Genomic DNA, 14,171 nt, shown 5'->3' with positions numbered 1-14,171 from the left:
TGCAGATCCAACCTTCACATTCTATTTATAGTCATTGCTTCATAAGCATTTTTCTCTTTTCCTGTGAAGACATAGTAATAATCTTTAAGATTTATTACTCAAAGCTCAATTTCACACTGACAATGTAGGCAATCTTTTGAAGTTGGAAGACAACATATGCTCATGCCAACAGCAATGCAAAACTTCACATGTTGTAGGGAGAGGGGAAGTTTTCTGGGGGATGTTTGTCTCTATCTCCTTCTTATCCTCTGTGGCAGCACTTTCAACTGTACTTCAGCTGTTATTCCTGCTTACTCATTACAGCCTTTTGAAACTGGGGATTTTCCTGCCTGCCTGTCTTGAGCTGCTGTCTCTTAATGTTGGAGGGCATTGTTTGGTTTGAGGGAAGGTGTTGCTTAGCTGGCAGCGTGGGGGGAGCATGCTGTCACCATTTTGTTCATCATTGTGCAAGGCTAAATCATCACCATCTTAAAAAACTGATTTCTGAAATAATTAAATTCATGGGATAAAAGAGATTTCTTTAAAGTGCATAATTATTGTGAATCTCTGTGTCATTAGTGGCATTATGCTTGTGTTCATACAGTTTGCACATGTGCGTAAACATGTTTATATAATAAGTGCTCTTGAAATTCAGAATTAGGCTTCTGTTGAGGAATGCAGTGCTCAAATATTCAGAGAGATCTGAGCATAATCCTAAAGAACATCTAAACAAAAGGAAGATGCAAATATTAGCTTGGAAGCATTTTTAAAGGGGAGATGGTATAGCTTTTGTCTGTGCTAGATCTAAATGAAATTTCTCTAATTGAAATGGTGTTTTAATCAATTAGTGACATTAAGTAATTTTTTAGTAGTATCATTCATACTGAGCTAAACAGAAGAATTTTTATAAACTTCCATCTACAGCACCTTATTGAAATAATTGATACTGTAATTTGTAGGGGAAATGTGGCATAAATTTAACTCTGAGGTGTCCTCCATCCCTTCTCTTGCTAATATTCAATACCATTTGTAGCCATACATTTCTGCAGGCATTGCTTTTTCTGAATATGTGCTCCTTTCTAATTAGCTGAGTAACTAGGAGTGAATGATCAGCATGAATACAGAGTCACCTACGTGGTAGGTGGTGAGCTGTCTTTGATGCTTCTTGGGAACTCCAGAAAGCCACAATAACTTCAGTGGGAGAGAAGTGTGGCAGGTGAAAAAGGAAGATGGGAAAAAATGAGGGTGTGTGATCTCTATAAGGAAGTACTGAAGTGTTGTGCCAGAATCCCAAACAATCTTCCATAAAATAAATGTGGTCTGAAGGTGGTTAAATGAAAAAAATGAGAAAAACCCCTTTGTGAAATGCTGGAATTTTGTTTTTCCTAAAGCTCCTCTGTACAGTGACTTTGCAGTCCTGTTGGGCTTCAAATGTTCCATCTGCTTCCACTGTTCATTCTTGTCTCGTACAAAAATGCATCCATCATCTGTAAGGTCTGGTACTATTTGCTCTCCATGTGACTGTCTTTTCTTCTTTTCATTAGTGTAATTTAGTTATATTTATTCAGAGTAAAATAATTTGAAAAATACATTAAGGAAAGGATTTGGGTCACCTTTTTAGATGTGTCTGTGTTGAGATTTTGGTTTTGTTCTATTAATCCCATTTATGTGGGGAAGTTGTCATGCCATGACAGGAACTGTAATGACAACAAAATTATCTCATTTTTTTATTTTCATTCTTCTGTTGTTTTTAAAATTGCTTTGACTCCTTAAGAGCTATTGTACTTGGCACTCCCTCTATTCTCATGTGTTGTTTCCAAACACATATAGTGTTTAGATATAAAAAAAGTTGCTGAAGTAGCATTTTAGATTTAAAATTTTTGCCAATGCTACTGTTATACCTTGAAATAAACTGCTCCAAATAGAAAGCTTATTGGATTACTTTCGTCTTGCAAGATCTTGGGCTGGCAGTTTAATAGCTAATAAAAGCTTTTTTTTGGTAGTGATAATATTCTGGGCAAATGTGTGACTAAATTCCAAGAGGCATCAATCTCTTCTAATAGATTAGTTCTTGCCTATAGGAATTTGCTGAACACTTCAGCCCAGTTGCCAGGTTGGGCTACTAATGTGTCACCAGCTTAAGAGCATATATAGAATAACAGAAAGGAATAAAAAACACTGAGAGAAATTATAAGGTTTGCAAAACTAGACCTGATTTAGTTGTGAAGAGATCTGAGTTAATATAACTGGAGGGGAAAAAAATTACTGTGAAGTGTGGCATAGCAGAGGCAGCGGGGTTCGGAGGAGTGCCAGCGTGTGGGAACTGTTGCTTTACACATCACCTTGTTACGTTTTTCAGAACCAGCTGTGAGAGCAGTTGGTATTGATGCCTTGGAGGCTGTGAGGTGGGTTTGCTGATACCTTAAAGTCCCTTCTGTACCTGTTTAAATTTCAAAAAAGTGTGAAGGGGGAAGCAGGGGAGCAATAGTAGGTATGTGCCTTTTCTTCTTTCTTCCTTTCAGTTTTTTATATTGGCATCTGCACTTCCAGAGATCTGATTTGGCTGTTACTGAAAGCAATATCTCTAATCAGTGGCTGCTAAAGGCTTTTTCTAGCAAAGGAAGATTTCCTAAATTGTCTTCCTCTTAATCCAACTTGGTAGCTCTTTAATAACTTCTTGTTTGTTTGTTTTCCCCACCATTTTTCCTGCCTCGCAAGCTCACCAATGTGCTTTCCTTTCATCTTCGTGAACCTCTCTATTGTGGGTTAGTGCCATCTGTTTCCTCTGAATTTTAAGATTTGCCAGGCTACTCCATGAGCATTATATATGATGCTAGAAGAGATGAAGCAGCCTGGCTGTTAAAAATGTGAGTTTTATTGTTAACAGATTTTTTTTTTAACTAAAACAAAGAGATGAAAATACATAAACCTTCCCTATTGCACAGTTGCTTGGCTGCTTGTATGCCTCAGGAAGGGACACCTAAGCTGGTTTGGGGTATTGAATGCAGTTCATGTGTTTGATCAAGTGTTTGAGGCTTATGTGTGGGACTTAACTGCATACAGCTTTCATGTAGATTGTGTTTTTCTGATTATGGGATTCAGTTTTATATGTATGTGAGCATATGTTAGCAGGGAGATTGCTGTAACACTTGAATTTTTAGTATTGGAGAAGAATCAACCGAAAGGGACTGTTGAGGTTCATGTAACCAAATTATTGTACTGCCCATCTGCACATCCAGCTCATCTATCTGCAGAAATTGAGAACCACTTTCTGAACCACTTGTAGATGAGTGTCCATCATCTTTGCAATTCTTCTATATGATCCCTCTGTTGTGGAAAAACACATTGCATAATTATACTCAATTCTACCACCTTCCCTCAGTTCATGAATGCATTTTCACTGGTATTTTAATTCACTTGTAAACTTCCAGATCCCTAAGAACTTCAGAGACCCTCTGTTCAAAAGCAAAAGCTTGACATATTTTCCTTTCTGATCTCAGAAAATCATTGCATAACTCATAATGTCCTAAAGCAAGTATTGTTCTGAACTGCTGACTGCTTCAAGAATACAAATGAGTGTTCCAAGCTAGAACTAAGATTCTGGTACCCTGTAAATCAAGGAGGTTCCCAGTCTTGTCAAATAAACTTTCCTTTAGCCAGTATAGATCCAAAATTTCTAGTCTGGGAACGTTGATTTCTTTTTTTTCATAGAGGTAATGCTACTTTAAGTCAATTTAAGATGTGTCTTTAAGATTTCCTTGAAGTGTGCATCTTTGATATTGTGGACACATAATTGCATGAACAAAATAAATACCAGAAGTGAAGAAAGAATGTTCTTTAAAATCTCAAAATACTTTCTATAAAGTCTTCCATAAAATGTGATAATACAAATAAATGTTGTCACCTATTTCTAAATTTGAAATTACCTTATCAGATTCATTTTTAGTTATGTTATGGAAAGCACATAGATCTAGTCCTTTTGAGTTAATGTTTTACGGATTCACAAATTTGTTTTTTCCTAGGACTGCTAATTTTTGATACAAATACAAGGTGCAGTTTCAATCCCATATTATAATAAAGCAATGAAAAAACCCCAGAAAAGTTCTTTTTCATCAGTTTCATGTAGCCTTGAGATGCAGTTAAAATCTGAGCAGTTCATTTGAGTGGGTTTTGATTTATTTCAACAATGGGTAATCTTAGCTGCAGGCTTTGGGGAATTCCAAAGCATTAACACACTAAGTTTACTTGATTGCATTGCAAGATTTGAGGTTTGGAGAGTTTGTTCTGCTTGTTTGTTAAAAGTGTAAAGTTCTGTCCTTCATTATACAGTTTCATGTTCATAAAAATACACTCAGCTTCTGGGATGAGGTGAGTTAATAGTTTCAGGAGAGTTATCAGTGGGTGAAAAAGAATCTGTTGTTCTTTGCATTTGAGGACAGGCAATTTGGGACACAGCAGTTATGTAACTTTGTACCTGACAGTTACAGAACGTTGCTAAGGATGGACAAACACCAATGCAGGGATGATCCTGCTGTGAGCTGCACAATCTCTCAGTGCACTTTTTACATGGGAAAATGTGCTCATCTGTGTTTTCCTTAATACTGTAATGATCTAGGAGGTACCTAGGAAAGAATCAGTTGTGTTGAATTCAGAAACATTTCAGGAGATGGTTTCTGTGCAAAAGGACATTTATATGTGGCACCAAAACCAGTATATGGGGAGCAGATGCATTGGTGTGGGTACAATTTTAGGAGCTCCCAGTCTTTTTTTGTCTTCTGTTGGAATTGCCCAAGAGAGAAAGTAACTTCAGATATGTAGCTCTGGTAATTTCATTGTAATAGTGCAGTAATCTTCTTATTTGCTCCCAAATATCTTCATTCAAGAATAATTTCTAAATTGTTTACTTTCTAAAATATTTACTCAAACTGGAGGCATTATGAAATTTACCTGATGAACCATTCCTGCTGCTTAATCTGTTGTGCTCTGAATTTTGACTTGTGAACAAGATGGGTATTTTTTAATTAACTTGTTTCAAATGACACATTCAAATTTCACATTTGCATTCTGTGTAAGCAACATAATGAAGTGTGCATTGGCATTCTGAAGTTGTCGTGCTGAATAACTCTCAGCCTGTTGGGAAAAAAGTAACATTTTAATATAAATACCAGTTGAAACTGAGATAATTTTATATAGATATAAATATGTGTATTTTTTTAATATATATGTATCGTATACAAAATATAAATAACAATGGTGAAACTTCACTTTCTTTGAGTATTTAAATGTAATGCAATGTTTTTAAATCAGCAAAAACTGACTTGCCTGTCTTCCTGTTTAAGTGAATTGCCCCTGGAATTTACAAGGCAAATATACCTTCAGTGACTTTCAGTAACTTTTATAGACATAAAGATTGTGTGTGGATGCAAATATAGGATAAAAGTATTATTCTGCAGTGAAGTATTGCATTTAAGTGTTATTATACATGAATAGCAATAGGGTATTCTAGAATTTACAGAAGTCTATGGTAGATTTCTGCCCTCATGTACTAATCTTGATCAGAGCCTGAAAGTTTACATTGAGCATTTAAAGCTTTGTTTTCTTCAGAAGAAACACATGAGTCTCTTCCATCTCATACTGCAATAATTCTCCTTTATTTAATTTTTAGATTGGTAGCATTCTGAAAAACCTCTTTCAGATAAATTGCTTTCAGAATGTGTGCATAACTATACCTTGATACATGCTTTTTTTGGGAATGTGGGCATTCATCAAGACAAGGACTTGCTACAAGAGATCTGACAATGATTGTTTGCCATCATAATAACTAATAAAATATGGCAGTAACTAGAAAGAAGGAGGACTAATTTTATTCTTGCTGCAAAGCCAACTCTAGTGTTAATTCTCACCATTGCCTGCTATGCAAGCAGCAGAGTCTCTCTCAGGGCTTACCAAACACCTCACTGTGGCTGAGTACCTGTTCACACAAACCGCTCCTGCTGTCTTCATGCTAAACATGAAGGGCAGTTCATCATAGCCCTTGAAATTTTTTAATCCCCCTAATGACATACTCATGTAGTTGCCTTTTTGTGACCTCATGGATAGTGGAAGAAAAAAGATGTAGGTGTATGGTGTTTCTTCAGGGCTTGAGGAAGAAGCTGCTTGGGTAGAAGAGAGGTGCCTGTGCTGAAGGAGGGTGAGCATTGCTCTGGGTAGCCCTGGGGCCCCTCAGTCAAAAGAAAAGTAGACAGGGAATATTGAGGGGTCTGGTGGGACACCTGGGTGTGTAGGACAGGACCAGAAGGCACTGTGTTAGTTTGGGAGATAAGAGATGGGGTTGGGAAGGAGTAGGAACACTGAGAGTGTTACAATGAAGAGAGAAAGAAACAAAACAAAGCTCTGTTACCCCTTAGGTGAGCTCACTTGTGTTGAAAAACCCTGCTTGATCCCTAGCCTTCCACATTTGATTACCTTGGAAGGACAGATGTCTTTTGTGATAGATCAGAGATCCTGTGTAGAAGACACATGTTTTCCAGGCTATTTTCCATCTTTCTAAAATTTCAGCTCAAAAATACTGGTTTTTGCATTTCCCATTACATCATGAAATACGGTTCTGAAGTTGTCCAACATTGTGGATTTGCCATTGATGCATGTCTCATTGAAATGCTGTATTAATTCTGGTAGTTATGAAGGCATTTTGTCAATCTAGTTTTATTCATCTAAACATGCTGGCTATTGAGTTCATATTGTTTTAGTAGGATTTTAATACTTACATATGGTTAATTAGTTAAACTGAAACATAATTGGAAAACATGTTCTCCACAACTATTTAGTAAAATGCAAAATGAGTTCTTTTAATTAGGATTACTGTTGGTGATGTTTATTACCTCTTAAAACCATAATCCTAAATTATTATTTTATAATACTGTCTGATATGCCTGATTTTTTTAATACCTTTGCTATATAGAAAATTTGCACAGCAGGTATGTTGGGTTTTGTTTTGTTTTTTCCCTGGCTGTATCATCTTCAACTTTTTTTTCTCGTCTTGGGTTGTTTGAATTTCATCTTGCACTTTTTAAATGTCTTTTCCTTCTTTATGGTGGGAGGGGGAAAAGAGAAGAGGTAGAAGCTACATTTTCATTGCCTTTGGAGCTAAATCTAATGACAGCTGTACCGACAATTTTCTTCTGTGTTTACATGCAGCCAGGAGCTATGGGCGGAGAAGAGGTAAAAGTATTTACTAAATGTTTTGTTTGCTGAATAGTGGGAGAAATAAATCTAGTTTTCTTGTGATAAGATGATGTTACCAATTTTTACATTATTTAATTGATCAATTGCTTCATATAAATCAATCTCATATTCTTCCCTTGCAAAACAGCTCCCTTTTAACAGCATCTTAAAGCAAAGATGATCCTGAGCTGGTAACTTCAAGTGTGTTGCTATTACGAGAGAGCTGGAGGATGACTGAATGTAAAGATTCTCGTGACACCTATTTGTGACTCGATGTGTGTAGAGTTCCAAAAAAAGATTGGTTTTGGGTTTATGTTTGGTGTTTGTTTGTTTTGTAGAAGTGCAATGTTTAACTGTTGCATTGAACATTTGAAAATTACTTTTTTTCTTACCCATAACAGCTTTTGCTGAATATTACACTTTATTACATTGAATTGCCTCAGGTAGGACATGTGTGCATACCAATACTAGTAACTGTCCTCAACAGTGAATATTGATAATAATTTTGAAAAGATACATTATTTGAGCACATTTTAACTGTATTTCATCATAGACAACCCTTACAACATAAAAGCAAACTGAAAATATTTTATAAATGTACAGTGCTGCATATCAGTTTATTCTGAGAGATGAATGAACAAGGACAATAGCAAGTCCAATAGCTGACTACTGAGCAAGCAACTAATGCAGCTTATATTTATGTACTGTGCTGTAGTTTACACAGACTGGTTGTTACTGAGAAAATAACAGTGAAAATAGCAGCTTTTAACAATTATTTAGGCAGTGTCACCTGCGTGGGGTACTTTAGCATTAAACTTAATTTTATCTTCCTTTCCATGAAGTTCTCTGGCAACTCTGCAGGTGACATTGCTTCCTTTTCCAAATGTAGAATTTGCACCATGTTTGTGAAGAACTTTGGAGACAGATGTATCCATCACACAGGCCAATAGTGTCTTAAGGGCTTGTAATTTGCATATGTGTATGTATTGAGGTGGTAGGCTGTACAGGCTGTATTAACACAGTTTGTAATAAAGAATTTGAGCCTCGTTTTAGTGTTTGATAACTTGAATCTTTTGTTTCAGCTTTAGTTTTCTTCACAAACTGACCTTCCAATTTTTCACCACCTCCAGAGCTCAGGCTACTGTTAACAGACATTGAAAGCATTCTAATACTTACACTTTTTCAGTGCTTTCATGGTACTGAAACAAATTGGGAAGTATGTGGAGTATACAGTAAGGTATACTCTCTGAGCATGTAAACACTGATTAATTTTATTTTAAGATTGTGGCAAGTGTGTCCAGATTAATCAAATGGTACCAAAGTAGGAAAGGAGGTAGGAATCAGTAGGACACTATCAACTACTTGCAACTCATGTTTACTTGTAGAAGCAAAATACAATAATATGGAAGTAATTGTGATGAATATAGTTTAGGCTGTTTTATACAAACTTTAGTGAAGGCAAAACAGGGCAAACGAGTTCTGAATATGCTGGCTTTTCAGACTTTTTTTCTCACTACCAAAAAGCATGCTTCACTACACAAGACTCGTTTCCTGTATGAAATTCAGGCTTTTCCATACTAACAAGCAGATTTGTGTGTGTCTTATAATTTACGTTAGGGATTTTGACTTGCCTCATTCGTATTAAAGTCTGTGATGTTCATGCTTTATGATTACCTTGACTTTTATAATGTTAGTTTTGAGCTTTCTTAACCTTAAGAACCATGAGCCCTACAACAGTGTGTTAAAAAAATGTGTTGGTTATCTAATATTCTCATATATCCCTCTCTATTATTGTTTTTACCATTTGCATCGGGATAATATGCAGAGTAACCAGAGGCCAGCCTGTGCAAGGACTCATTTCATGTTTGTTACAGTTGGATATTTTAATTAGTGTTTGATTCTGTTACTGTGACTAAGCATCTTCAGTGAGAAGAGGTTTTCTCAGACATTTCTTGAGGCTTGCCGTGAACTCTCAGTTCTCTACTTGATTCTCTGTTTCCTTTGAGAAAAGAGATGAGCATTTCTTTGTATGTATCATGTTTAGAGCTGTTGAGTCATGTTCTTGGTACCTTGGTTTTTAACTTTTACAACCAGTTTTTCAGGTACAGATGTAAGCACCGCTGTGGGAAATCAGCCCAAACTATTTTGCTACACTGACAACTCAGAGATGCCCAGGGAGGGGTACAGGAGTATGTTACAAAAAAAGTGCATTAAGTGATGCCTTTCCATAATGTTCTCCCAGAAATTTGCCCCTGGGGTTTTTTTGAGGTGATGTTTCAATATTTATTGCTTTAGATTGCATTTTTTCTTGTTTCTACTCATTCCCTTTTCTAAGCCTACATAAATTTTTCAACATCCCAAAAAGTCTTGTAGCAAGGGTTTCCAGAGTTTGCCTTGCTTTTTTCAGCCTTGGCATGTACTGATTATGTTCAATGCAGTTTATTTTTCCCTTGGTGGAGAAGACCATGAACAGTCATTGCCTATTCCCTTGTCTGTATGCTTTCCATTATTTTAAATGGATACTTTATACATTTAGCTCTATACTTAACTATAAAATTATAGAACATTGTTTGCATTTATTTAAGGTGAGTGCAGTGCCTGTAGACCGCCAAGCATCTGGCATGGTGCTTAGAGGTGATACCTTGCTTTCTAAGCTGCTCTGAGTTTTTATTACTTCCTTCAGACCTCAGTCTCTTCTGCAGATCTGTATTTTCATTGGACACCTTGTTATTAATTTGATATGTCATCTTCCACTAATGGCTCATGTTTGTTGTTTGTTTACTTTTTTACAAGAAAGTAGGTTGATGGGCAGGAATTGGAAGATGATTTAGCTCTTCAGTAATGTCAATCTCTTACAGATATTTTCAGATTTCCTGCTTTTCAATGAGTGTTCTGATTTGGTATTTTTACACAGTTGTACTATTCTTAATTATTTTTTCTCTCATGCAAATGTTCTCTATTATGTTGAAATGCATATATTTATACATATTTGTCCATTAATGGAATATTCATCAAAAGTCTTTCCTATTTTATGCTCTAAACCCACCATTTCTGACAAGCCTTTGAAAGGCAGCATCTCTACATCCTTCTCTGATTGTGGCGTTTACCCTGTCTTTTATGTTGATGTGTAAAAGCACAGAAGGATTTTTGCTTCAGTGGATTTTTGTGTCTGTGATCTCTGTCAGTGTTTAACATGCAATATATTCTTTTTAATCAACACTTTTCTAGTACCTGATGTTCGTAAAAAAAATCAGGCTGGTGGTATGTGTCAGTGAGAGCATCTTTCCTGATTTTGTTAACTTGTTTTCCATATACAGGATTACTGCTGCTTTTTGTAATTTGTCCTTTACTACTGGAGACAATTACTGATATTTTCAGTGTATATGTTTTTCTGACTGCTGTCCCTCTGTCTTGATTTTTCTCCTCACTTCTGGTTTTTTGTCCTTCACTTCCCTGTGCTGTTAATGCCAGTATGGTATTAATCCTTAGGTCTTGCTAAGTCAGTTTCATGTGATTTATTACCTTTGAATTTAATTCTGTGCACTTAGAAAAGTATAAATACATTTATATTTGTAATCAACCCCCATATAAACTGTTTGTATCAATTAATTAATTTCCATCCCTGGGATCAATCCTCCATGATATGAGTGGACAAGTAGCCTTTTCAGAGTTGAGGTGTGGTTCCCATTTATACCTCTCTTTATATTGCAGGACTTATTTTTCAGCTCAGGTATAGGGAAGTGTTAAACTCTAAAGTTGGCATGTTCTACAGTGTTGCTTATTTGCAGTCTTTGAATATTTTTATCTTCTTTGTTAATAAATCTCTTCTTAAGATAATGTGTGTATACTTTGGTAGTAGTAGCGACAAGTTAATTGTATCAGATGGTTACAAATAAATTCTTTACTTTTCATTAGAAAACTCAGTAGTAGCCATTTATGTTGATTTTGCTCATTCATTACTGAGAGGATGTTTTAACTCTGAGGAACAAACAGTCTGACAGGCTGTTCTAGCTAACAATGTTTTCCTTCAAGTGCAAGTTCTTTTATTTAACAAGATTTTTTTTCTTGTTTGCTAAGTTTCTTCACTACCTGTTTAATATCCACAAGCCAATGCTTTTTCATGTTTATTTTGCTGCTTGCCCCGCTGCTCAGCGTGGGCCTGTGTTCTGTGGAGGTGGAAGTGCTGCAGCCCTTGTTGTCAGGATCCTGTAGAGCACTCAAAGGACTGTCCTGCTCTGCAGTGCAGTGGCTTGAGGGATCTTAAAATCATTCCTTCAAGATCTGTTATGGAAGGTGTAAATCTCTAATACTTGGTTTGAAATGTAAATCTTGAAAAGGTTTTTCTATAGCTATGACATGTAATTTCATCAGATAACTTGTTTTTCATCGTTATCCATTTGCAAGGGTTTGTTTTAAAGCTAAATTAGTTTTATTGTCTTGTAAGGGTAATACACTCTTGGAAAAATAGAAATGATACTAATGAACATGAATTGGACAACTAGACCACCTAGCTGGGTCCTTTAATGCAAATTCTGTTGAAGTAAAAGAGTAAAAGGAAAAGTTTTTTACTGAAATATTTCATTCTCCAGGAAATAACATTAACTCTAGATCCTACAAAATCTGTTCCAGGTCGGTCTTCACTCTTTCCTTTTGAAGATGGCTTCCTAGATGACAGCCATGGTGATCAGTCACTATCCTCGGGTCTCAGCTCTCCAACACGCTGTCAGAATGGGGAAAGAGTGGAACGTTATTCTAGAAAGGTGTTTGTTGGAGGTCTTCCTCCTGACATTGATGAAGGTACTGTGAATCACTTGTATTCCTGAGATGTGGGAATTGGCTTTCATATAATTATGAAAAAGGTCAGTTTCATAGAAGCAAATGTATTTTCCCAGGTGTGTCTCTTGTAGTGCTTGTGGCATTATTTAGAACAAACACAAACTACCACCCCCCTGCAACACCTGAGAATTTACTTGACATTCTTTTGTACTGTAGATCAGAAGAGATGGAGACAGAAGTGGCTGCATAGCAGGTCTTCTGATCTGCATGTCTTCCCACGACTGTAAAGTGGGAAAGCTGAAAAAGGGAACTTAGTGGGTACTGTCCCTCCTCCATAGTCTTTTCCTATTCTTGGATGTGGTTGACTTTAAAGACTTTCTTAATGCAGTTGTTACCAAAATATGGTGGGCTTGAATAATCAGCTCTTTTATCCAGCACATATGCAGGGTTCAGATGATAAATACAGGGTAATAATATGGTTACAAAATAATAACCAGCTTAGTAGGGATGGTCAGGATTTTTCCTCAATCATTAATCTGCTCTGCTTGTGTGTGCTCCCACAAACCCTTACTCCCAAACTAAAATCATGACAGTTTTTGGTGTATATTTCATATTAGAGCTGGAATCCACCACTATCTAGCTTCAATGGGCATACACAGAGAATCTGAGGATGCCTTATGTTGAAAAGAGAGGGATCTCTAATCTACTGATCTGAAGCCTAAACCATGTAGAATTTTAATGAAGAAAGAGTATGAGTTGCCAGTCTTATGTTTGCAAACACCTCAAATGCAGTTCCCATATCATACCAAGAGTTGCAGGACTGTTGTACAGGGTCTGGTGGATAATCTGGATTTGCAGCTGTAAGAAGCAGCAGCCCAACAGGTACAACTGATGTGAACATTGCTGGGCCACTCAGAATCAAAGTACATGCCCAGTCTGTCCTGTGAGGAGGTCATACAGCGACCTGGGAGCTGTCACCCTCTTTCCTGAGAGGTCTCCTTCAGTAACCCTTTCTCCTTCAGCTCCTCAGGTACACAACATGTGTGCTGTGTCTCCAGGTGCTTGAAAAATCTGGCGTGCAATTCATGGGGTCAGAGAAACTGGACACATCTCAAACAGCAGTCCAGAAATTGAAAAACCCCACTGCCTTTTCTCCTGATGGCTTGTTGCTCTGATCTATCTAACACCACATTAGATACAATTTTAAACTAATTCTTTATTTAAAGTACATTTTAAAATGTATTGAGAAAAAAATGTTTTTTAAAAAAACAATTTAAAATACTTTTTCTGAAGCATTTACATGTAAAACAAAATTGTCCTGTAGGATAGCTCATGATGTATGTTACATCGTGGTTCCAAATTGATGCTTAAAAAGTGAAGAAAAAACTTGGTAATTCAAGGTAGATTTCCTGAGGGGCCTGAGGAAGGTGCAATGCCCACAGTAGCATGACCTGCTGCAGCCTCTTTCTAGGGCAGGCTGCAAGGAGCAGCCGTGCTGACATGGAGCTCCTCCGTCAGTCCCATGTGGCTGCATCTGACCCTGCTTTGAGGCTATAATTAGAAATAGACCACAGCTGAAGCATATTCACTTCTGATAGATCATGTTTGCATTTAATCCTGCTGCAGACTTCCACTAGTGAAATGTAAAATTACCTTTTTAAGCAGCCATGTGCAGCATAAGAGATGAAAGAATATTTAGCCATCTTCTATGGACATTATTTTTTTTTTTAAGTAAGACCTTTTTACCTTGCCACTGTCAGTTTTTACATTCTCTCTAAGGTGCCTCATTTGTTTTTTGTAGATGAGATCACTGCCAGCTTTCGTAGGTTTGGACCTCTTGTGGTGGACTGGCCTCACAAAGCTGAAAGCAAGTCATATTTTCCGCCTAAAGGTAATGAGTTTAAAATACATTTAAGAAGGCTGGTCTGGTAAAAGAAAATTACATCCCCAGTGTGGAAATCCATTACAAAGCAAAGTTTTGACTCTTCATGGTGAATTTTCTATCTTTCATCAAGCATATTTTCAGCCGTTGTCATGATGGGAAAAAAATGCACAATCTGGTAACTGAACGGTGCTCCTCTGTGTGTACTTCTTCTGCACACCTTGAACCCTTGCATTATGCTTTAATTTGTACCAGGAGTAGGTAGAATTCAAGTTGCTGAAATTTCCTAGTTGATTCTGTTGCACTTTGG

General features: G+C 36.8%; 1 protein-coding gene across 8 annotated transcripts in view; it reads left to right on the top strand.

The window, feature by feature from the left end:
* CPEB3 (cytoplasmic polyadenylation element binding protein 3) overlaps positions 1-14,171 on the top strand; it is an 80,410-nt gene that overhangs the window by 39,728 nt on the left and 26,511 nt on the right. For 6 of the 8 annotated variants that reach the window (XM_032117077.1, XM_032117082.1, XM_032117081.1 and 3 more), the window contains exons 5-7: positions 7,177-7,200; positions 11,833-12,000; positions 13,781-13,870. In XM_032117077.1, coding sequence (XP_031972968.1) covers positions 7,177-7,200; positions 11,833-12,000; positions 13,781-13,870 — 282 coding nt within the window. The remainder of the gene's footprint in view (positions 1-7,176; positions 7,201-11,832; positions 12,001-13,780; positions 13,871-14,171) is intronic. The other 2 variants (XM_032117078.1, XM_032117083.1) reach the window with 1 other exon arrangement.

This window comes from Corvus moneduloides, chromosome 8 (assembly GCF_009650955.1).
Source record: "Corvus moneduloides isolate bCorMon1 chromosome 8, bCorMon1.pri, whole genome shotgun sequence".
Taxonomy (NCBI): Eukaryota; Metazoa; Chordata; class Aves; order Passeriformes; family Corvidae; genus Corvus; species Corvus moneduloides.
The sequence above is the reverse complement of the archived record's forward strand: the minus strand, read 5'-3'. Positions and strand labels throughout refer to the sequence as shown.